Here is a 24,420-nt window from a genome sequence, read left to right as displayed (position 1 = left end):
GAGTTTATTACTGATTAGAGGGAAAAAAAATCCTAGGAAACTAGGGATAGAAAGGAATAGTCTTAACTTGATAAAGGTTATTTATACACATACACACACACACACACACACAGAAAGAGCTATTATATTAAATGATGAAATGTTGAAAGCATTCATTTGGATTAAAATCAAGAACAATACAAAAAGCCTGCAATCATGACTCCCTTTCGTAAACTCCCAGTTATTCTCGTGGTGGCGATCTAAGCGCCCACTTTGAGAAATTCTCAGCTGGAGAAACCAGTTGCCTATTGAGATATGGCTTGTTTCAGGTGCCCAAGCCCACCTACCCAACACCACTCCCAGCCACTGATCTGGCTCTGCTTCCGTTCCTTCATAATTATCCCACTACTCTATTTCATTTTTCTTGGATCTTCACAATAGCTCTGTGAGACAGATATTATCTCCATTTCATAGATAAGGGAGCTGAGGCTTGGAGAGGTTACAAGTCTTGTCCAAATTCCCACAGTAAGCGGCAGAGCTACAGTGCCAGGCTGGGAAATGCTTTGCAGCACCTCTGGAATCTTCCTGCCTGTGCCCCTAAATTAAGGCTTCCAGGACAATATGGTGAGTTTACCTGTAGCCTGGGGGCCAAGACTACCGTTAACAAAAGATTCTCAATTTGACACAAAATCCTCTTGTTTCCTGGCCAAGTGTCATGCCATGTTCCATATGAACTTGCTGTCTAGACTTCCCTGTTTGTCTCTAGGTTGGGTCTGTGTAGAAATCAACACCTAGATAGTTATTCCATTCCTTGAGCTGTATGCTCACGTCTTTCACAACTCCCTAACGTACCCAGGTCTGTTATTAGACACAGGGAGACTTGAAATTGTGAGGCATGTACCCAAGTCCTACCTTCTACGGGAAGGGAGAACTGTCCTTTCCTGTGAATAGTCCATTAGGAGGAATGCACCAGGATTAGAACCCTGAGGATGCCAAGAGGTGGTGCCCCGCTCTCCTCTGATGGGTGAGGCACAGAGAGGGTAGGGAAGTGGCCCAGGCCACACAGCTGGTTGATATACGAAGGGAGAGGTGGCCATATAGGGCAGCCTGCAGAGGTGCCAACCAACAGCTGAAGGGGCTCAGGGAAGGGAGAGGGCACCTGCAGCTCCACGGAGAAGGAGGCCAGAAAGGGGGATGGAGGGGCAGGGGAGGTAAGCCTTCTTCAAACAGAGATCAAGAGAAGTGAATGTCCAATCTGGTGGGAAGTCTAGAGAGAGCACCAGTGTGGCTGGAGAAGAGGGTTTACAGATGAAAAACAGTGGGAGAGGTGGGTAGGGGTTGGGCCTGTGAATACCAGGCAGGGAGCTGGGGTGGGAGTCTGTGGGAGGGGCTGCTTAACGTCTCCTCCCAACACCCTCCACCCCTCCAAGTGCGGAGTGCACAGGAGAGCTGATAATAATAATAACGGCCAACATTACTGACTTCACCATATGCCAGGCACTTTCCATGGGTTACCTCATTTAATCTTCACCATTACCCGAGGAAGCAGATTCTAGCACCACCCCATTTTACAGATGCAGAAACTGAGGTAGGGAGATTAAGGGCACTCTGCCCAAGGTCATTCTGCAGACCAAGTACTGGAACCCACAGAGCCCACCAAAAGTAAACTTACTATTTCTATGAAGTCTCCTATTTTAAATACTCATGAAAATTATGCATTTTCTCCTTAATATGTTTGCATCTGTTTGAATATTTTTTAAATGCCTTTCACCCTCCCCCACTAAATCCTCAAATAAAACTACCCTCCTGGAGTTACTGGGCAAAGAGAATAAACATCAATATTTCATAAATGTTAAAAAAAAAAAAAAACTACCCTCCTGGCAGGCAGAGCCACTGTGTTTACTCTGTGGCCCCATGAACCTTGGGCATGATGCTGGGAAACCCAGTAGCGGATGCAGAAGCCCAAGGAAGGTTCTGAAGTAAACGGATGTGAGGTGTGATGTTGGTTCTCTGCCTCTGACTAGTGCCATTTTACTAAAAATAAAATTGTCATCTCCATCATTTATGAAAAACTGGACGGAGAAGACACATTAAATCTTCAGCTCTCAGGGGTCGTCTGGTCCTCACCCTCAGAACCCCCATACATTCAGAATCCCAGCAGTTTACCCAAGGTCCCCAGTGAGACCATTCTCTCTCCTTCACTTCTTTCCTGGGCACAGTCTCTGAACCCAACCTTGACCAAAAGTCCCAGGGAGATATCCGAGCAGATACCCATAATCCCCGCCCCAAGAGGCCCCCACACCTGCCCCCTGGTTTCCCAGCTCCAGGCCTTTACTCATGCCATGCCTCCACTTAGAGCACTCTCCCCGCCTCCCAAATTCTACCCATCCTCAAACCCAATCTTACAGATCGCCCCCTTTGGGGAGCCATCGCTGATTCCCCCCTCCCCCATGATGGAAGTGACCAATTCCTCTTCTGAACCCATCTCTCCCTCTCTGAGCACACACACACCCTAATCCAGTTTGCAACGGAAGTGCTCCTGCACAATTTTAAATCTTCCCAACCAACAGAGAGACCCTTAAGGCTTGGCAGGATTTGTATGTGATTCTTCTCTGGGCCCCACACAGAGTAACACCTTGCACATAGTAGGCAGTCAATAAAAATGTCACGAGTGAATGAATCAAAAGATCACTGTGTCCCCGCTAATCACAGCCACTAGTTCTCTGTGGGTAGGACCAACTGGGGCAGAGCACCAGGAAGAGACAGCCTTGTGGGAACAGAGGTGGGCCACCTGCCCAACAGCATTGTGGGAACCTGGTCTCATTTCCAGTGTGTCTGTTACCTGCCACATCCTCATCTCTGCCCTTCAACAGCTCCGCATCCTTCTGATTTTCCCCCAATGCCATCTTGCTGGCATCACCTAGCCGCGCAGGCTTTTAGGAAGAGGGTTTGGTAGTTTGTCTCCCCTTAACCTTCCATTCATGATGCTGAGATCATTTGGGATTTATTTTCCTGGGGAAAGTCGTAAGGGCTTGGCGGTCGGCTGGGTGGGAAGGAGATCTCCCCTCCCTCTGTGACATCCTCCAGATGAAACATCCATGAAACAAGTTATTCTTGTTCAGTCAAAGAGGAAGGAAACATAACACCGAAACAAGGGTGTAATGAGATGACGTTTACTCTGCAAGGGAAGGAGGAGGCACACCACTGGCCCAGCTCACAAGCAGCATGACCTCGCCTAAGGCTTATTAAAAACGCAGATCATCAATGCATCCCAGATGTTTCGGGGTGGCTGCCCTTGAGCACCCAGGCACAGGCGGATCAATAACTCTCTTCATCGCCTCAACACACACCTGGCCTGGGCCTCCTGCAAGGGATGAGGACAACCCCAAAGCCACGCTCTGAGGTGACTCTGCCCCTGGCCTGCTTTCAAGCACCCACGGGAGCATCCTTAAAAAACTGTCACTCAGACAAGTGCTGCTAGCTTCACCTCTGTAGCTTGAGTCAGTAGTCTCAATAATGACTCTGCTTCGGGGAAAAAAATACAGATGTCACAGGGAAGGGCTACAACTTAAACGGTTTCAGGATCACTTCCGTTTCCAGGTTTGGTGTAGGTGAGGGAAACAGGAGGCTCGAATTCCCCAAGGGAGTCTGGGAGGGGCTCCTTGAAGAGAGTGGGAGTACACAGAGAAGACTGGTTGAAGACATAGCAGTCGCCATGTTGCAGAGGCCAAGCCCCAGTCCCAGCCTGGAACTCAACCACCGGAACAACAGCACGTACCTGGGGCACCTGTTCTATGCTGAACAGCCTGGGGAGCTTCAGGCTCAGCATCTCGAAGCCGAGCTGGGAAGACTGGTGGGTGACAGCCGGTCCCTGTCACCAGGCCTCGCTCAAAGTTCTGACATGGCTCCGGATTCCTCTGGCCAGCCGGTGTCTGAGCTGCTTCACTGAAAGAATACAGCATGAAGAACTCCAGTGAGTGTCAGCCTAACACCAGCTGGATCAACACTGTCAGATTGTTTACCTAAGGAACATACCCTTGCCTGTGATGGCAAAATAACCAGGCTTCCTTAAAAACAATAGTGAAACTCTCAGACTGCTGAGTCATTCACTCCGAGAGTGATAGAGGGAGGTACTTAAATCATAATAGGGCAATCATAAAATTACAGCGCTGGAAAGGGCCACAGAGGTCACCCAATGCCCTCATGTTGCACAAGAGGGTCAGAGGGGTGGAGTAACCTCCCCAATGTCCCACAGCTCGGGGAGAGCTGGGGCTGCTCACTTTCCCTGCATCAGGTGCTACACCTGGACGGACAGTGCGATCCCGGGTCCGAGTCCATCAAGCGCTGTCCTCCAGATCGCCCACAGAGATGCAGCACTTCCACAAGGCTGACTTAAGACGCACCAAAGGACCAGACCAGGTAAATCCGAGGCACTTTGAATCAGAGCAACAGGGCTGCTTAAATGCAGGATTCAGGCTGTTTAATAAGCTGTGAGTAATGTAAACTAGAGGAACCCAAAGCCCTCAGGGCAGGCCCAAGAAACTGAAAACTACTAGCTGGGTTCCACAAAGAAAGAGCAGAGTTAGGAGTTTACCATAGTCCATGCCTCACCTACTCCCCAAATCTGCCACCTCCTCAGAGCCCCACGGACGGGTTCTGTCCCTGCCTCCGAAGGCCCCAAGACCTTGCCTGTACCTCTCCTGCAGCGCCATCCACATCTGCCTGCAGGCAAAGCCACCCGCCTAGGCCCTGTCTCCCCTGCACCCCCATCCGTCCCAACTGGGGAGGACCCTCCTGAGTTGGCTGGAAACGCAGGGTGTGTGCCTGGCTCATCCCAGGCCTTCAGCAAATGCTTATGTAATGATGCAATGGTGTTCATTCTTTGAACTTAAAGTGATTTTTTGCTGTTGTGGTTTGTTTATACTTTTGCTTTTTATTAGAGTTCTTTAGGTCCTATGCATTATTATCTGGAACTATGTAGCAAAATATAATATAGTTACGTTTCACCGTAAATATGCATCTTTATGGTGTAAGCAATCATTCATAATAATTGCTGGTGTAAGCAGAAATTATAAGCATAATAATTGCTGGTGTAAGCAATTATTCATAATAGTCAAAAGGTGGAAATGATAGGGATAGAGAAGGATAATTAAATAGTTTAGAAATCCCACTAGGGGATTAAAGACAGGGAAGAAGGGAGTTTGGGAGACTGTTGTAAACTAATGATCACTCAAGAAAAGAATCCAGTAACCTAGCAACAATCAGCACTACCTTGAAGGAAGACCAGGTGCATCCGAGCGCCAGACACACTCAAGCCACAAATCCTGATAGTTAAAACACAAGACAATAGATACGGGGTCTGAATCTTGTTACATGAAGTCAGGGAGTTAATGGTCCTTAAAGAGTAGCATCTCTGCATGTAACCAAGACAGGAATACAGGTGAAAGGGGAAAGAAACTAGGTGAAAGGGGACATGATACTAAAACCTGAGATGAATTACCATATTTTAGTATATGTTACCACTCTTTTGCTAATATACATATGATTTAAATAGTGCCATGACAGTCCCGGTTAAACCATGTAGGGTCAAAGGAGGAACTAATGATGTAAGCCTTGATGTCTGCCCAAGAATGAGGAAGAAGGTGGTCTTCTCCCCTCCCCACTTTTGCTTTGATTATAAAAATGTATCCCTCTTTCTTCTCGGGGCTGTTCTCCCTTGCCTGCCCGCTTGTATCTCTCACAAGCATCCTATGCTAATAAACTCACCCTTTGCCTATTGCTTTGCCTCACGCTGAATTATTTGTGCAATGAGACAAAAGAACCTGAGCTTCAGTAAGTCCTGACACCAGGTGAGCCATTTCAATTAAAAGACAATGGGCTCGAGACCCCTCCTAAGTCAGAGCTCATGGGTTCAAGTCCCAATCCGAGGTGCGGCTGGGTTAGAGTACCATCCAAGAAGGAGTGCTTCAGAAACAACCCAAGTGTCCACCAGCAGGTGAACAGAGAAACCAGCAAATAAGCAAAATGCAGTCTACACATACAATGGAATATTACTCAGTCTTCAAAAGGAATGAAGTTCTGATGCATGCTACAACATGGATGAAAACTGGAAAACATTATGCCAGGTGAAATAAGCCAGGCACAAAAGGCCAAATGTTGCATGATTCCAGTTATATGAGGGGCCTGGAATGGGCAAGTTCACAGAGACAGAATAGAGGCTGGTGGGGAGGGAGGAACAGGGGTTGTTGTTTAAGGGGTACAGAGTTTCTGTTTGGGAGGATAAAAAGTTCTGGAAATGGGTAGTGGTGATGGTTGCTCACTACTGTAAACGTAAAATGCACTTAAAAATGATAAATTTTATGTTGTGTATATTTTACCACAATAAAAAAAGTTACAAAATATTTCTGAATGACAAAATAATATAGAAAATAATTTTTTAAAGCACATGTACATTTTACCCAGGTTAAAAAATATAAGTTGATACTTTGCAAACAAATGAACAACTGATGTAAGTGGGCCTGGCACACCTTGGTCCTCCTGGTTTTCTGATCTAAATCACCAAGACACTTTCACTCCCAGATGTACCACTAATTCACCTGGTGGCAGGATGAGAGGCAATGGTCTGGTACCAGGGGAGACTCAGGCACATCAGAAAAACCTCTAGCAATAATGGGACCAAGGTTGGGTTTCCACGGACTTGCCCACCTTGGTCCCCTGGTTCTCCTTGGATTTCAATGTCATGGGCAAGAAAAAGGAAAGAAATGGTCCCTACTCTCAAAGCACACACCATCCAGGAAGGATGACCCGACGAAACATACAAAAGGAGGGTAATACTTAGTAGCATATGATTCACACACTTCATTCAACCAGTGTGTCTGGCATTTTTATCATGTGACGAATAAGGTTAAGGGCTCAATGTAGAGCTGATTACACCCTGTGAGCTGCAGTAGCTGGAGGGAAAAGGAGAATTTAACTGAAATAAAAAATTGCATAGGTTTGTGACACACAGAATGGAGGAAAATAGGTGTCCTCTGTACCATTGTATCCTTATGTTGCACAGGAAAAAAAAAAAAAAAAAAGATGAAAAGACAGTCCTTGTCCCCAAGAAATGTATAAAGGAAAAGATGAGACAGATAGGCACCCAACTAACCAGGACAAGTCACCCTCGAAGGATGGGAACCCTCACCCACTCTGTGCCAAGCCTGTGCTGGTCACCTTGCCTGCCCACCTGGTCTCCTTCACCTTCACCACTCCCTCTCAGGAATTAAGGCAGAGCAGTTAAGGGCCTCGGGGCTGGATTCAAGCCACATGGGTTTAAAGACTGGTTTGCCATTTCCTGTGCAATTCCAGGCAAGGAACTTAACTCCTTGTGCCTTAGTTTCCCCATCTGTGAAATAGAAATAACAGCAGTTACTTTCTTCATAGGGTGGTGGTGGTTATGATTAAAAGAGAGAGCCTATGTAAAGGGCCCGCCATAAAGTAAAGATCCAACAAACACTTGCTATTGTTATTCATTTTCAGATATGAAACTGATTTTCTATTTTGCAGGCAGGAAAAAACCGAGGCATTGGAAAGTTAGGGGGCTTTGCCAAAGATGCTATCATTTGATTTCCAGTTTGTATGGATGTCTGTGGAGGGAGGTTTGGGTGGGGATGGGGATGCTTCTGGATTTGTGTTATTTGATCTGAGGACTACAGGCTACGTACGTAGAGAGAGATTGGAGACTTCGAAACTGCATTCTGTGGGACCCTAAGTTACATTCTAGGGACCACTTTTGGGGGGGTGGACGTTGTACCAGTAACTAGGAGAAACAGAAAGGTTATTTCTACCCTATTTCAACCAGAAGATGTCTTGGTTGAAATTTTTCTGAATTATAGTAAAAATATAATAACACAAGTCCTCTCTTTGAGAAAGAAAATATAAGAGGCATAAGTTTCCTTTTAAGAAGAGAAGTAACTTTGATTAAGGGGAATTAAGTCCTAGCACAAAGCACTAGGACTTAATTTTTCTTTGCTACTGAGAAAAGATGAAAAATACAGTGTTCACAAAGATGTTTATAACCTAGATGCTAAACAATGACCCTCTTTGCCAATTAATCAGGTTGAGACAAACTCACAGGTAAGACCAAACTTGACCTTGCTGTTTCAACAGTTGGAGATTTCTTGTGTGGTGTTTTCCCACCATTCAAAGAAATAAGGACTCTCCCAGTAATACACTGTTATTGTGCCTGTAAAATGTAAACCTTTATGTTTGTCAAATACTGTGAAACATCCATGGATGATCATGGGCAGTGATTAAAGCATAGCTGATGATTCGTATGTTGTGTCTATTGTTAATCATTTCAATTAACTGCACGTAAAATGAACTCACTCGTCATTTTAGCCATCACAAGCTAAAGTTCTTAATTTCACCAACATTGTAAAAACCAGAGTGTAATTTCCAGTATTTCAAACTGCAGCTTGGTTTGTTGTCTCTTTTCACAGAGGTCTAGAAATAAGACTGAATAAAACAAAGGCTTCAGAGAATTCTGAAATCAAAACACAATGTGAGGGACTTCCCTTGGTGGTCCAGTAGCTAAGACTCCGTGCTCCCAATGCAGGGGGCCCGGGTTCGATCCCTGGTCAGGGAGCTAGGTCCCACATGCCGCAACTAAGAGTTCACGTGCTGCGATGAAAAGATCCCAATGCCGCAACTAAGACCCAACACAGCCAAATACATAAATAAATATTTTTTAAAACCCACAACGTGAAGCTTTGTTGATATTTCAACAGTATATTGGTGTTCCTTATAGGATTTCATTTAAAAGAGGATCCACAGCTTTAAAATATGTTTTAAAGCAGCTTTTTTTTTAAAAAAAAAAAAAAAAGGAAAATGGGCTGTTATACACTTTCAGGGACCTGCCAAGTTCTCCTGATTTAGCCTAAAAAAAAAAAAAAAAAAGAAAAAAGACAAATCACAACAACAAAACCACCACCAGGAGGTTTCAGGCTAGTCCTGCAGATTTAACCAAGGGAAATTAACAAGAGGTGAAATTTGCACCTGACTTCTTATCTGTTTCAGGCTAGTGCTCCATCCATATTCCTGGATCCTCCCCCAGTAAACTTCAGCCTACACACTGTGTATCCCAGGCCTTAAAGGACATGGCCAGCAAAACTTATCACCTCCCGAATGAGTATGTTTACATATTAGGTGGCTGAATATAACCTGATGGGCTGTTTCCCCAATGAGAGGGTCCAAAAAAATATACAACTTCTAGGGATGCAAATGGTACACACTCTTTATCACATTAATTTATTAATTTAGTTAGACGTACCTATTTAGAATCCCTTACCATATCCAACATAGTATTAATTTAATTTTATTTATTTCTTTTAATAAATTTATTTATTTATTTATTTTGGCTGCATTGGGTCTTCGTTGCTGTGCACGGGCTTTTTCTAGCTGCAGTGAGCGGGGGTTACTCTTCATTGTGGTATGAGGGCTTCTCGTTGCAGTGGCTTCTCTTGTTGCGGGGCTCAGGCTCTAGGTGCGCAGGCTTCAGTAGTTGTGGCTCGCAGGTTCAGTAGTTGTGGCTCGTGGGCTCACTAGTTGTGGCTCGTGGGCTCTAGAGCACAGGCTTAGTAGTTGTGGCGCGTGGGCTTAGTTGCTCTGCGGCATGTGGGATCTTCCTGGAGCAGGGCTAGAACCCATGTCCCCTGCATTGGCAGGCAGATTCTTAACCACCGCACCACCAGGGAAGTCCCAGTATTAATTTTAAAATATTGTTTTTCCACCTCTAGTTCATAGAAATGTGTGTTCACAATCTTTGCATGCATCCTTGACAACAGTATCTTCATAACACAGCCACTCTTTGGAGTCACCTAACACAGTTTAAGTAAAATATTCTCATTTCCATCTAAGTTATTCGAAAGCTACACTTTTTGAAGCTGTGTTTAATGCTATTGCTAAAAATGTACCCCAAGTCACAAGTATTCATTTGCTATTATGACACTGTAGGCACTTTGCTTTCAAACACTTCACACAGACAGTGTGATGTGAAAATGTTAGTTTTAACCCATACCCCTGGGGTGGTGGTTCATTAGCATTTGAAAGACAAACCTTAAACTCACATTCCAGAGGCCACAACTTTTGTTCAGTTGGGATTATTTTTGATCAACACCAGAGGGTTTACTAATTAGCCAGATGGATGCTGTCTCATTGGAGAAATGAGTGGAATTAGAGATATGTACACTGATGAGCAGTGTTGCCCAGGCACCCTCCCTCCTGCATGAGCAGAGGGTGTCCCAAAGTGGCTTCCCCTCTGAATGAGCCCAGATGAGCCCTATAAGGAGGATTCTGGGCTTGAACCCACAAGAAGTTCAGCTGACACATGCCACCAGACAGCTGTCACACCAGCTCACGCGAACTTTCAAGAAAGGTGCTTAAGGGCTTCCCTGGTGGCGCAGTGGTTGAGAGCCCGCCTGCCGATGCAGCGGACGCGGGTTCGTGCCCCGGTCCGGGAAGATCCCACATGCCGCGGAGCGGCTGGGCCCGTGAGCCATGGCCGCTGAGCCTGCGCGTCCGGAGCCTGTGCTCCGCAATGGGAGAAGCCACAACAGTGAGAGGCCCGCGTACCCCTCCAAAAAAAAAAAAAAAAAAAAAGAAAGGTGCTTAAGAGCCCCTAAGAGGGTAGGTTGCAGGGACTTCTGCCAACGAAACAGGTCATCTTAATGTTTTTGTGCCCGCTTGCTGGAAAATATTTGTATGGGGGGAGGGAACAGGCGGGTGGGACTCAGCCTGAGACTCCCACTGTGCTGCGCCACCTGCCGGTCAGGTTGGGGGTCCTGTAGCCCTCATGGACCTCGAAGTACTGATAGTGCCTGAGACTGTATTTCCAGGAACTTCACATGTGCTCAGCTCAGCTGGAAGTCACACCACCATTTTGTGTACCACTACGACCGAAAAAACATTGTCGACAATTATAATCATGAGACAGCACGGACTGGAAGGGAATCCTGATTTCAGAGCTGTTTTTTTTTTTTTAAAGTGCACGTAGTAATTGATGAAATACAGTGAGGATAAACGATTGATTGGCTCGGGTCAGTCTGCATAGCTACTCTCTCCAGACCCACTACTCTGCTTTTTACAGGGATCATTAAAAGCTCCTTTACAACAAAACCAGAACTTGCAAATGGAAGACCAGATTCCTGGGAATAAATCTCAACCTGTATTACATTTTTTGTCCTTCTCTCTTTTTAAATTGATTGTGTATGTCAGGTGCCTTCTGAAAGGACCCCAAACAAGCATTGACTGTGAGAGTTTCAGGTGACCGTGACTTCCTTCAAGCAGCCCATACAGCCCATTGTTCAAAATACAGGAACAGAGTGACCCTAAATAGGAAGAACTCTGGATGGACCCACCTCCCTCTTTTCTGAAAAATGTTATGTTGGAAAACATACAATTCCTTGCTGGGCATACATAGCAAAGGCAAAGAATGCTGTTTGGTAGGGAATCTCTCCATTGCTTGCTTTTAGAAAACTACAAGCATGAGATCAGGAAGCTTCTGAGAGGCCATCTAGTCCAAATTACCAACGGATGCGTGGATGTCACTGAGGGCGTTTCAGACAAGAGGTCATACATTTGACCCAAAGAAGTGAGGTTACCAGCAGGAGTTCAGGTTCCGTGAGAAGCCAGTGGGGAGTAAGTGGAGAGGGGACCAGAGTCACCTTTTGCCCCTACTCATCAGTCCGTTCTAGGCTGGGTGGGCCCCAGAGCTGTCTGAATGCTGACTGGTCCTGATAAGGCTCCAGCTTCCTGGATGTGGCAGGAGGCTGCTCGCTAAGGCGCAGCTGCTGGTGAGGCTTGGGGTCTGAGTCACACTTCAGACCCTCTGCCTCCTCCAGGCCCATCGAGATGTCCTTCATGGTAAACAGAAAACAGCCCTGAGCCCAGGAGGTGACCGGGCAGAGTTTCCATCCTATCACTATATCAGAGGACCACCAAAGGTCCTCAATACCACAGAGGACTAACGTGCCCTTGGGGAAGAGGGTGGAAGGCAGAGCCTAGAAGCAGCCCCCACGCCACCTTCAAACGTGAAAATCAAAATCTTTTGAGTATCAAAGGACACTATCAAGAAACCAATAAGAGCCCATCGACAGATGAATGGATAAAGAAGATGTGGTACAGAAATGCAATGGAATATTGCTCAGCCATGAAAAGGAACGAAAGTGGGTCATTTGTAGAGACGTGGTTGGACCTAGAGACTCTCATACAGAGTGAAGTAGGTCAGAAAGAGAAAAACAAATACCGTACGCTAACACATACATATGGAATCTAAAAAAAAAATGGTACCCATGAACCTAGTTGCAGGGCAGGAATAAAGATGTAGACACAGAGAATGGAGTTGAGGACATGGGGTGGGAGGGCGAAGCTGGGGCAAAGTGAGTGTAGCATCGACACATATACACTACCAAATGTAAAACAGTTGGCTGGTGGGAAGCAGCCACATAGCACAGGGAGACCAGCTCCATACTTTGCGGTGACCTAGAGGGGTGGGATAGGGAGAATGGGAGGGAGATGCAAGAGGGAGGGGATATGGGGACATGTGTATGCGTATGGCTGATTCGCTTTGTTGTGCAACAGAAACTAACACAGTATTGTGAAGCAATTATACTCCAATAAACATCTATTAAAGAAAAGAGAGAGAAAAACAAATATCATATATTAACACATATATGTGGAATCTAGAAAAATGGTACAAATGAACCGGTTTGCAAGTCAGAAATAGAGATACAGATGTAGAGAACAAACATATGGATACCAAGGGGGGAAAAGCAGTGTTGGGGTGGTGGTGGTGGGATGAATTGGGAGATTGGGATTGACATGTAAACACTAATATGTACAAAATGGATAACTAATTTTAAAAAAAGAAAAAATATATTGACAGATAAAAAAAGAAAGTAATAAGACAGCTCAGAGTGGGAGAAAATATTTGCAAACCACATATCTAATAAGAGATTAATATCCAGAATATATAAAGAGCTCCTACAACTCAACAACAACAAAAATCAAACAACCCAGTTCAAAAGGACTTGAATAGACCTTTCTCCAAAGAAAATATACAAATGGCCAATAAGTACACAAAAAGATGCTCAGCAACACTAGTCATTAGGAAAATGCAAATCAAAACCACAATGAGATACCACGTCACACCCATTAGGTTGGCTATTACAAAAAAGAAAAGAAAAGAAAAGAAAAGAAAAGAAAAGAAAAGAAAAGAAAAGAAAAGAAAAGAAAAGAAAAGAAAAGAAAAGAAAAGAAAAGAAAAGAAAAGAAAAGAAAAGAAAAGAAAAGAAAAGAAGGAAGGAAGGAAGGAAGGAAGGAAGGAAGGAAGGAAGGAAGGAAGAAAGAAAGAAAGAAAGAAAAGAAAAGAAAAGAACAAGTGTGGATGAGGATATGGAGAAATTGGAACCATAGTGCACTGCTGATGGCATTATCAAAAGGTGTAACTGCTGTGGAAAACAGTATGGTAGTTCTTCAACTGGTTAAACAGAATTACCATATGATCCAGCAATTCCACTCCTCAGTATATATGCAAAAGAATAGAAAGCAGGGACCAAACAGATGTTTGTACACCCATGTTCGTGGCAGCATTAGTTACAACAGTCAAAAGGTAGAGACAATCTAAGTGTCCATCAACAGATTAATGGATAAGCAAGATGTGGTATATACATACAATGGAATATTATTCAGCCTTAGAATGGAGTGATATTCTGACACATGCTACAACATGGATGAACCTTGACACCATGCTAAGTAAAATAAGCCAGACACCAAAGGACAAATATTGTATGATTTCACTTATATCCGGTACAAAGTCAAATCCATAGAGAGAGAAAGTAGAATGGTGGTTGCCAGAGGCTAAGAGGAGGAAGGAATGGGGAGTAATTGTTTAATGGGTACAAGAGTTTCTGTTTGGGATGATGAAAAAGTTCTGGAAATGGATAGTGGTGATGTTTGCACAACACCGTGAATGTACTTTGTGTCACTGAATTGTACACTTAAAAATAGTTAAAATGTTAAAGTTTATCTTGTGTATATTTTACTGCAATAAAAAGAAGTATATTTTTTAAAAAGCATTGTGAGTTTTATAGTCTGCTCCATAACCTAGCTATGTTTGTATTAATACAAAATTTTATTTTCTCCAAATCTTCCAGAAAAAGTATAAATCATAAATATACATATTGTCTTAGTCCCTACAGGTTGCTATAACAAAATACCATTACCTGGGTAGCTTATAAACAACGAATATTTAGGGCTTCCCTGGTGGCGCAGTGGTTGAGAATCCGCCTGCCGATGCAGGAGACACGGGTTCGTGCCCCGGTCCGGGAAGATCCCACATGCCGCGGAGCAACTAAGCCCGTGAGCCATGGCCGCTAGGCCTGCGCATCCGGAGCCTGTGCTCCGCAACGGGAGAGGCCCGCATACCGCAAAAAAAAAAAAAAAAAAAAAAAAAAACGAATATTTATTCCTCACAGTTCTAGAGGCTGGAAGTTCAAGACCAGTGTACCAGCATGGCTGGGCTCTGGTGAAGGCCCTATTCCAGGTTGCAGACTGCCAACTTCGTGCTGTGTCCTCACATGGCAGAAGGGGCAAGGGGGCTCTCTTGGGCCTCTTTTATAAGGGCACTAAACCCATTCATGAAGGTTCTGCCTAATTACCTCCCAAATGCCCCACCTCCTAATACCAACACACTAGCGTTAGGAGTCCAACATATGAATTCTGGGGGGATGTAAATATTCAGACCATAGCATGCATACACACACATATACATACAGAGAAATTATATACAACTTACTGCTGCAAAATCCCTCCTTCTTTGAGAAGCACAGACTAGTACAACCACCCTTAATCGTATTCTATTGATAAAGACCCCAGATAGGAAATGACTTGTCTCATCTGAGGTCACTCAACATCGGCTTGGCAAGGTCAGGATGAAACGAGGTCTGTAATGAACAGTGGGAACATATACATAGATGGCCAACAGGATTTGAAAGACCAGCAGTCCCAGTGCCAGCTCCGAAACCCACCACAGGGAGAGAAGAACCAAATCCCAGGAGACTGAGTGGGTCTCTCCTTAGCTGGATGACTTGTACCTGAACTCCAGCCTGCCCACGGCCAGGGTCACATGCCCACCTCAGCAAAATAGACACAACTTCCAGATAGCTCGCTAATAATTAAAACCACGATTACCGAGTCTGTTAATGCAGTGTTTTCCAAACTGAAGGTCACAACCTGTCAGTAGATCATAAAATCAATTTTGTGGATCATGACTAGCATTTAAAAATAGAATAGGGCTTCCCTGGTGGCGCAGTGGTTGAGAGTCCGCCTGCCAATGCAGGGGACACGGGTTCGTGCCCCGGTCTGGGAAGATCCCACATGCTGTAGAGCAGCTGGGCCCGTGAGCATGGCCGCTGAGCCTGTGTGTCCGGAGCCTGTGCTCCGCAATGGGAGAGGCCACAACAGTGAGAGGCCCACGTACCGCAAAAAAATAAAAAAATAAAAACAGTTTGCAAAATAAAAGAACAGAAAATATCAGCGTATTGCATAGAGTACAGATAAGTATCATTTTGTGATATTTCTGTTATGTATGTTATGTATATTTGTGGTATTACTTATGACCATATGTGTGTACTGGGTTGTAACATAAAAGGTATTTCTTTCTTTCTAATTATTTTTTCCAGCTTTACTGAGGTATAATTAACAATTTAAAATTATATATATTTAAGGTGTAGAACTTGATTTGCTCTACATATTCATCATGAAATAATCACCACAATAAAGCTAATTAACATATCCATCACCTCACAGTTACCATATATTCTTTTACAATGTGAACACTTAAGAGATCTCCCCTCTTAGCAAATGTCAAGTGTACAATACTGTATTGTTAACTACAGTCTCAGTATTGCACAGTAGATATCCAGAATTTATTCATCTTGCATAACTGAAAATTTGTAGCCCCTGACAAACACATCCTCATGTCTTCTCTCCACTGCCCGGTCCAGCCCCAAAGGTAATTCTTCCTGAAGGTCACAGTCAAAAAAGTTTCTAATGTCACAGGTCACCTGTACTGATTTGGGGGAGCTATGGCTTATTTTCATCTAGAGTCACACACACCGTGACGTGTCCATGGAGTTTAGGGGGGACCAAGGCTGCCAGGTATCTAGACAGAAGAACAGCTGGACCAGAAGCGCCCCCCTTGATATACTGTAACAAGCCCCCTGGCCGTCCTGAGCTTGATCAATGTTTGGAAGGCTGTGCCAGCTCCTCAGAGGATCCGCCCCCTCCCTCCGAAGGCCAGGAGTGGCTCCAAGCCTCGGAAAACAGTTGGACCCTCTGGGTGTGTCTACCAGTCAGTGAACGAGGGGCGTGTTCTTTCCAGAAAGCTGTTCCTGCCCCCGCCGCCCCACCCTGGAAACTGGCCCTGTGGGCTGGTCAGGGCACCCCCTCAGGAGGTGTGCTCCCCTACACACACAGCCCCACCCCATGGGCGCAGGGCGTGTGCTGCTCACGCAGACCCGGCTCTCCCCACCCGGCCGGGGGAAGGCCCCCGGGACCCAGCAGGGCACTGCTAGTACCGCTACCTCTGTGGGCCCCCCAGAGTGAGCACAGGCTGGGGCCCTGAAACTCCTGGGGTCTCTCCACACTGTCTGTCTAGGCTTCAGGCCCGACCCCGAGCCTCCAGCATCGCACAGCAGGGCTCCTCCAGGAAGGAGCCTTCCCCAGACGGCACCTCTCACCCCCTCTCGCTCCTTTCCCTGAGCACCTCTAGACGAAGTGAGGGAATGGCAATCCCAGACTGGGCTCAGGCAGACCTGGGCTCCAGTCCCAGCCTCTCTGGCCACTAGCTGGTGCCCCGGGGCACGTTGCCTAACCTCAGCGCGGGTCCCATCCCTCACTCGTGAGTGAGCTCCGGGAGAAGTGAAGGAAGCAACGTGTGTGGGCTCTTTGCATGGAGCCAGGCCTGCAGCAGACACCTCAGTCATTGGCAATTATTATAACTAGCCGGGTTGTATATTGTTCTGATTCTCTTAGGTGTGGTTGTTTAGGCAGCCACAATTTAGATTCCTTGAAGACAGGGCCTGGATCTGTTTTAATATAAAACAAGAGACCCAATAATAGCATGTTGAAGCATGTTGACTGTTCTACTCTGAGGTGGTCCATTGGGAATTCCCTGGCGGTCTACTGGTTAGGACTTGGAGCCTTCACTGCACCCAGGTTCAATCCCTGGTCGGGGAACCAATATCCTGCAAGCCGCGTGGCACAGCCCAAAAACAAACCAAAAGAAGGGGTCATTCATTCATGTGTCCATCCATTTATCCATGAAATGAGGCTGCCAGGTGCTGGCACTCCACTGAGAGCTGGGATGCAGGGTGTAACCACAAGCTGCACCTTGTGGGAGGCACACACAGAACAAGGGAGGTACACAAACCAGTGACCCAGTGGGTTAGATGCTACGTGGATAATGGAAACAGTTCTGTGCAAGCATCTGGGGGAGGTTGGGGTGCTGCCAGTCTTGAGGAGAAGGTTAGGGTCAACTTTACAGAGGAGGTGACGTTTGTTTGGGGCGTAAGAGGTCAGAGAGGATCGGTCAGTTTGGAGAAGGCACAGCTGGTAGGAGGAACAGCTCGTGCAAAGGCCCAGAGGCATGTTACAGGAACAGCAAGTCACTGCTTTGGGTTCCGTCAGCAGAGTGGGAGATGTGTGTCCTCTTCTGCCTAACTGGGGGCAGAGTTGGGAGGGTACAAGTAGGAGGGATCCTAGGGTTGCCATGGGGGCTGGGAGCAAGGGGTGGCGGGAAGGTCAGCTTCACTAGGGAGGTGTTTTTGATCTGTTTTCCCATACTTGCTTGCTCACCCATTTTCCCACAGGAGGCAGCTGCTTGGGCGGGAGGGGAAGGCACAGGTGTGGGGAACAGGGAGGCATTCTCTGGGGGCGCCTCCTTCCCTGGGCCGTGGAAACCTCCTCTCACTCCTGCTAAGGATTCAAACATCCCACCCCCCAGGGCCGTGTTTGTTCTCAATGTTCCCCTCTCTAAAACTAGACTTAGTGGGACATCTCTTCTCCTTCCCCTCCATGCAGCCACTGAAACGAGATTTGCCCAGGTCTCCGTTGCTTGCCCCCTGCCCTCTCCCTGTTGTCAACTGTACCCAAAGCATTTTCCCTGGAAGCCCCAGACCCGGCCCATAAGCAAGCATTGACACAGGCTATAGTGAGTCCCCAAAGCATTCAAGGCCCTGCCCCAGGTGCTGGGGAGACTCAGCCTTCTAGACTTCTTAGCCTTCTGTGAGGGCCTCAAGGAACTTACAGTCTGATGGAGAGGTGAGAGGGACAGGAAACTGTCCATGACCAGGGATAGGGAGCTCCAGGGAGTCCAGAAAGGTGAGAAGACCTGCGTACAGGGCGGGGTAGAGACAATGCAAAGGAGGGGCGGAGTGGGCGGAGAGTATGGAAAGCAGACTTAAATGGCATGACACTGCCATGATGGATACATGACAGTATGCACTTGTGAAGGCCCGGAGAATATACAACACAAAGAGTGAACCCTAACATTATTTAACAGGCATGTGTCAATATGGTTCATCACTTGTAACAGATGTACCACACTAACGCAAGATATTAATAATAGGAGAAACTGTGAGGGGAGGGAAGGGCTACTGGGAACCCTTTACTTTCTGCACGGTTTTTCTAAAAACCTAAAACAGCACCTTAAAAAAAAAAGTCTAGGGCTTCCCTGGTGGCGCAGTGGTTGAGAGTCCGCCTGCTGATGCAGGGGACATGGGTTCGTGCCCCGGTCCCGGAAGATCCCACAAGCTGCGGAGTGGCTGGGGCCGTGAGCCATGGCTGCTGAGCCTGCATGTCCGGAGCCTGTGCTCCGCAAAGGGAGATGCCACAACTGTGAGAGGCCTGCGTACCGCAAAAAAAAAAAAAAAAAAAAAAAAGTCTATTAAGGGGAAAAAAAAAAAACCTAGGCCAATATTAAAATATCAAGGGACCTCACGTAAAAACCTGGACTCCAGTTTCTCTTGACAAATCGAAAGATCTACAGCCCTGGGTCAAATTCGCCCATGGCAGCAGCTGGCTGTCCCTTCCTGTGGGGAAAGTGAGGGAAGTCTCTGAGGTTCACGGTAGCCCCCATGTGCCAACCAGGCCTGGCCGGGAGCTCTGCGTTTGGAGAGCTGGTGATAAGGGTCAGGTTTCTAATCATAGGGGTCTCAGAGGGTCATGTTCCAAGGGCTGGGAAATGGTGACACCCATGAAGGGAGGGAGGAAGACCAGGGCAGTTTTCAGTCAAGTTGGATTTGCATACATTACAATTTAAAAATGCGACCACATTTTGGAGGAGAAGTTGAGGCTGCATATCAATTTAGGAGGCAGAGACAGGTGACTTGCAAAGCACTTGAGGTTCCTCAAGGAGAGGAGCCACAGACAGAGGAGCCCAAGGAATGAGAAAAGGGCTCCTAGGACTGATGGGGCAAAACTAACAAAGTTGGGATGGGGAGGCGCCCAGTACCTCAGTTTCCCTGGCAAGGCAAGGGTAGGAAAAGAGGTGACTGGGGCTTAAGGAGGTTGGAGCTTGGGGCCAGCTGTTGTCGGGCAACATTGGGGAACCAGCCAGGTGAGAGGTGGTGACGCAGGGAGCGGCTCCCTGTGGTCAGAGTGCTCATCCAATCTGCTTGGGTTAACGTAGTCCCTGGGGCTGGAAGCAGAAATGGAGAGTGAATGGGAAGATGCTTGGTTATTTACTCATTCACTCAGCATACATTTACTGAATACCCACTCTGTGTCCAAGGCTATGGTAGGATGTGGGGATGGAGAAACGAAAATGATGATTCCACCCCTTAAGAGCTCACCTTTTAGGAGCTCGGCACTGACAACTGACACAAAGTACATCTGATGGTCAAACTGTAGTTAGAACCAGATGCTTCCAGGGGCACACAGAGGAGAGACATCATATTAGGGAGTCAGGAAACACCTCTTGAAGAAACGAAGCTTGAGCTAAGCCTTGAAGAACAAACAGGAGGGCTTCCCTGGTGGCGCAGTGGTTAAGAATCTGCCTGCCAATGTAGAGGACACGGGTTCGAGCCCTGGTCCAGGAAGATCCCACGTGCCACGGAGCAACTAAGCCCGTGCACCACAACTACTGAGCCTGCACTCTACAGCCCACGCTCCACAATAAGAGAAACCACCACAGTGAGAAGCCCGCGCACCGCAACGAAGAGTAGCCCCCGCTCGCCACAACCAGAGAAAGCCCACGCACAGCAACAAAGACCCAATGCAGCCAAAGATTAAAATAAAATAAAATAAATTTATTTTTTAAAAAAAGAATAAACAGGAGCCCAGCAGCCACGGAGGAGCGAGCATTCTAAGCTGAGGGTGTAGCAGAAGCCAAAGCATGGAGGAAGGAAGAGCTGTCCATAGTTTAGTGTGGAGGTGGCATAGGGTGTGGAGTGGCAGGTGGCCAAGGTGGAGCCTGGGAAGAGCCCAGATGAAGGCTCAGTGCGGACCCCATCTGATGCGGTGGGAATGAACGCACTGGAGGGGTTGCGGGGAGTCAGGACTGGAAGTCTCAGGGATGGTAAGGTTAGAGATGGTGGCTGGTGACCCTAGGTCAGGTAAGCAGGATTATGAGGAGTGGATGCAGGCCACTTTCAAACCCTGGCTCCATCATTTACTGTGTGCCCTCGGGCAGATTACTTAACCTCTTCAGTTTGAATTCTCTTATCAGCTAAATGAGGATAATAAAAGTATTGATGGCTCTTGTGAGAATGAAAAGCCATGGTGTCTACCAGAGAATACTACTGCATCCTAAACCATCTCAATTCTGCATTAATGCTCCTTCATGCTGCTTCTGTGTTGGTTTATAATTCTGCTTGAAAATGGATTGTTTCCCCTTGTCTCTGACCCATCTCCCTGGCTGGAGCTTAGGCTCATGGGTGCACCACACACTGGGGCGGGGTTGCCATGGTGACCTCCTGTGCAGCGTGAAAGGAATCTTTCCTTTGTTCCAGCTATCCCAGCTATTCTAGATATTTACTGCTAGGCAATTATTGCACATCTAAAAAAAGCTGAATGATACTCTTTAGCACATTGTAGAGAAAAACTGGAAACAATCCAAATTTCTGGCAATAGAGAGCTGGCTGGGTAAGTTATGGTACATCCATGTAAAATTGTACTGTGGGCTATAAAAATGTTACAGATCTGTGGTTATGGACAGGAAACGGTGTCATGACATGCTATTAAATGAAAAAAGCAGGTTATGGAACAGCATAAATCTTGTAATGCCATCTATATAAAACTGTGTTCCATTTAAGTGCTTGTATTTATGGACAGAAAAGTGTTTGAAAGGATTCCACAAAGAGTTCACAGGTGTTCTCTCTAGACGGTAGGGTTTACCTCTTGGGATATGCTTTATTCTCTTGCTTCTACTTTTCTATAACATTAGAGTTTGCCCACAATGAGCATGTGCATTACTATTTATTTATGTATTTGTTAATTCGTTTTTTGTTTTGTTTTGTTTTGTTTTTACCAAAGCGCCAATGCTATTAAAAGGAAATAAATGAATGAGTCCTCCAACCGTTGGCCAGTCTTGGATAAACTAGCTATGCGAGCCAGCCCAGGGGTTGCAAATATTGGCATTTCCTCATGAGAAGCTCTGGTCTCAAGCCTTCCTCCATGCGCCCCCGGCCTGCCTGCTGGCCCAGGGGCAACGCTGGCCTTGCAGTCCCCCATTCAGGGTCGCTGGGGCCCAGGTTCCAAAGCCAAATAGCTGACACGTATTGGAAAAGCCACCACCTTTCCCCAAGCCGAAGGCCTCAGGGGCTCCCTCTGTGCCGGCCATGGTGAAGGGGGAGGGGGACAGGGGTGCCTTGCACTGGGAGCGCCGGAAGGTCATCAATAGTAGACACACAGTGAGCCCATTCTGCGTGCAGGGCACCATGCTCGCCCTGGAGGTACGTGGAGGTCCAGGCAGACACTGGCCGCCCCCAGGAGAGGGGCTCCAGTCTCGCGGAGGCCCCGCCCTGCGAAGGGCCAGGAATTCCAGGTAACTCCTCAGAGTTCCTGCAAGGCTCTCAGACTCACGGTCCACACCTTAGGCTCCTACCACAAAACTGTGGGGTCCCTTCTGGAAGGCCCCAGAGGCCCCCGCTCCTTATAAGGCATATCCTCGAGCCCGCAGTAGCCTCACCAGTCCCCAGCCTTGAGACACCCCTGACGCCCACCACCCATCCCTGTCCTTGCTCGCACCGGGCTTTCACACTTCCATGCTTTTGCCCTTGCTGATTACTCAGGGAGAGACACCACTCCCTCCACGCTCTCTTCTTGACGGAATTCTACTCATTGCTCCAGGCTACGCTCAATACCACCTACAAGGGTCTATAACATCCCCTTTGCAAACCTCAGGGTGAAATGAGCTCTGGCTCCCCTCAAGACTGGCCCAGTCTGTCTTGTTCACTGCTCTGTCCGAGGTGCCCAGCCCAGGACTGCGCCCGGCGTCACTGTGGAATGAACACGTTTACTGAATGAACGATTCTGCCATCCACTGCACTCTGAAACCTAGAGACAGGGTCTGGCCCACTTGTCTAGAAACTTCCACCCAGTGGTTGCAGGCTCTGTTGGTGAATCCTGCACTTCCATGCCAAAATGGTCTCTTTTGCTTGGTCTAAAATTTTTATTTCAGAATTTTTTTTTTAAACATCTTTATTGGAGTATAATTGCTTTACAATGTTGTGTTAGTTTCTGCTGTATTTCAGAATTTTTAAGATCTGAAATCTCAAACCACCTGTGAAAAAAATGTATGAGACAACTGGGAAAATCTGAGCACAGGATTTTTTATGATAACAAGAAATGATCAATTTGTAAGATATAATAATAGGATGATGGTTACATTTTTTAAAGGGCCCTTTTCACTTCAAGATGTATACTGAAGTAGTCACAGAAGAGATGAGATGATGTCTTAAATCGGCTTCAAAAGAATCTGGCAGGAGCAGGGTGTATGGGTAGGGGTATAGGTGAAACAAGGTTGGTCACGAGTTGATAATTGTTGAGGCCAGGCATGGAAATTCATTATACTAATCTCTCAATTTTGATATGTTCTTTTGTTTGTTTGTTTGCTGTACGCGGGCCTCTCACTGTTGTGGCCTCTCCCATTGTGGAGCACAGGCTCCGGACGCACAGGCTCAGCGGCCATGGCTCACGGGCCCAGCCGCTCCGCGGCATGTGGGATCCTCCCGGACCAGGGCACAAACCCATGTCCCCTGCATCGGCAGGCAGCCTCTCAACCACTGCGCCACCAGGGAAGCTCTGGTATGTTCTTAAAAGAAGACAATCACAATGTAAAAAAAAAACCCAAAAACAACAAAAAAAAATGCTGAAATGTGAAATATGTCTTAAGTTCTTTTCAGACATTGCACGGCAGTAGACAAAGCAAAATGCTGTTGCAAGGAAAATTATTACTCTATTCACAGACTTTCCTAACGTGTGGAATATCAACATGACAGTTTTGAAACTGACACAGGAAGTGTTGCATCAGAATCTCCATCTGAACAAGATAAAACTAAATAACTTAAGGACAAACCAGAAATGCTTTAGAAACAAAAACTATGGCTCCTTATAAATAAAAGACTGCAGTCCCAGAAAAAAATAAGCCAAAAGGCCTTGTCAGTGGAAAATGTTCGAAGTTATCTCACAAATATATCTTCTTACCATTCCCCAACTAGGGTAGAGTCAGGGAAAACTTTTTCTAGAAAATGTTACAGAAAAAAAATACTTGTGAAATAATTATACTGCCAACTTTGATTTTAAGATTCTCTGCTGGGCTTCTCTGGTGGCACAGTGGTTGAGAGTCTGCCTGCCGATGCAGGGGACACGGGTTCGTGCCCTGGTCTGGGAAGATCCCACATGTCGCCGAGCGGCTAGGCCCGTGAGCCATGGCCGCTGAGCCTGCATGTCCAGAGCCTGTGCTCCATGACGGGAGAGGCCACAACAGTGAGAGGCCCGCGTACTGCAAAAAAAAAAAAAAAAAAAAAAAGATTCTCTGCTAAAAGGGATCAAATAATTCATCTTCCATTTTTCATGACTAGATTTTATGCTTTGGGGCTTGTTTTGTTTTGTTTTTATTAAATTTATTGGAGTATAGTTGCTTTACAATGTTGTGTTAGTTTCTTGCTGTACAGCAAAGTGAATCGGTCATATGTATACATATATCCACCCTTTTTTAAGATCTTTTTTTTTATAAATTTATTTTTATTTTTATCTTTGGCTGCATTGGGTCTCTGTTGTTGCATGCGGGCTTTTCTCTGGTCACAGCGAGTGGGGGCTACTCTTCGTTGTGGTGTGCAAGCCATTGTGCTGGCTTCTCTTGTTGGGAGCATGGGCTCTAGGTGTGCGGGCTCAGTA

The 24,420-nt window shown here is 46.4% G+C and overlaps 1 protein-coding gene across 5 annotated transcripts in view; it reads right to left on the bottom strand.

Annotated features, from left to right (window-relative positions):
- The window catches only part of PAQR5 (progestin and adipoQ receptor family member 5), an 85,748-nt gene that overhangs the window by 39,417 nt on the left and 21,911 nt on the right, over window positions 1–24,420 (bottom strand). For all 5 annotated transcript variants that reach the window (XM_059056065.2, XM_067029257.1, XM_067029255.1 and 2 more), the window contains exon 2: window positions 3,758–3,924. In XM_059056065.2, coding sequence (XP_058912048.1) covers window positions 3,758–3,808 — 51 coding nt within the window. In that variant the 5' untranslated portion in view covers window positions 3,809–3,924. The remainder of the gene's footprint in view (window positions 1–3,757; window positions 3,925–24,420) is intronic.

This window comes from Kogia breviceps, chromosome 3, assembly GCF_026419965.1.
Source record: "Kogia breviceps isolate mKogBre1 chromosome 3, mKogBre1 haplotype 1, whole genome shotgun sequence".
Taxonomy (NCBI): Eukaryota; Metazoa; Chordata; class Mammalia; order Artiodactyla; family Physeteridae; genus Kogia; species Kogia breviceps.
The sequence above is the reverse complement of the archived record's forward strand: the minus strand, read 5'-3'. Positions and strand labels throughout refer to the sequence as shown.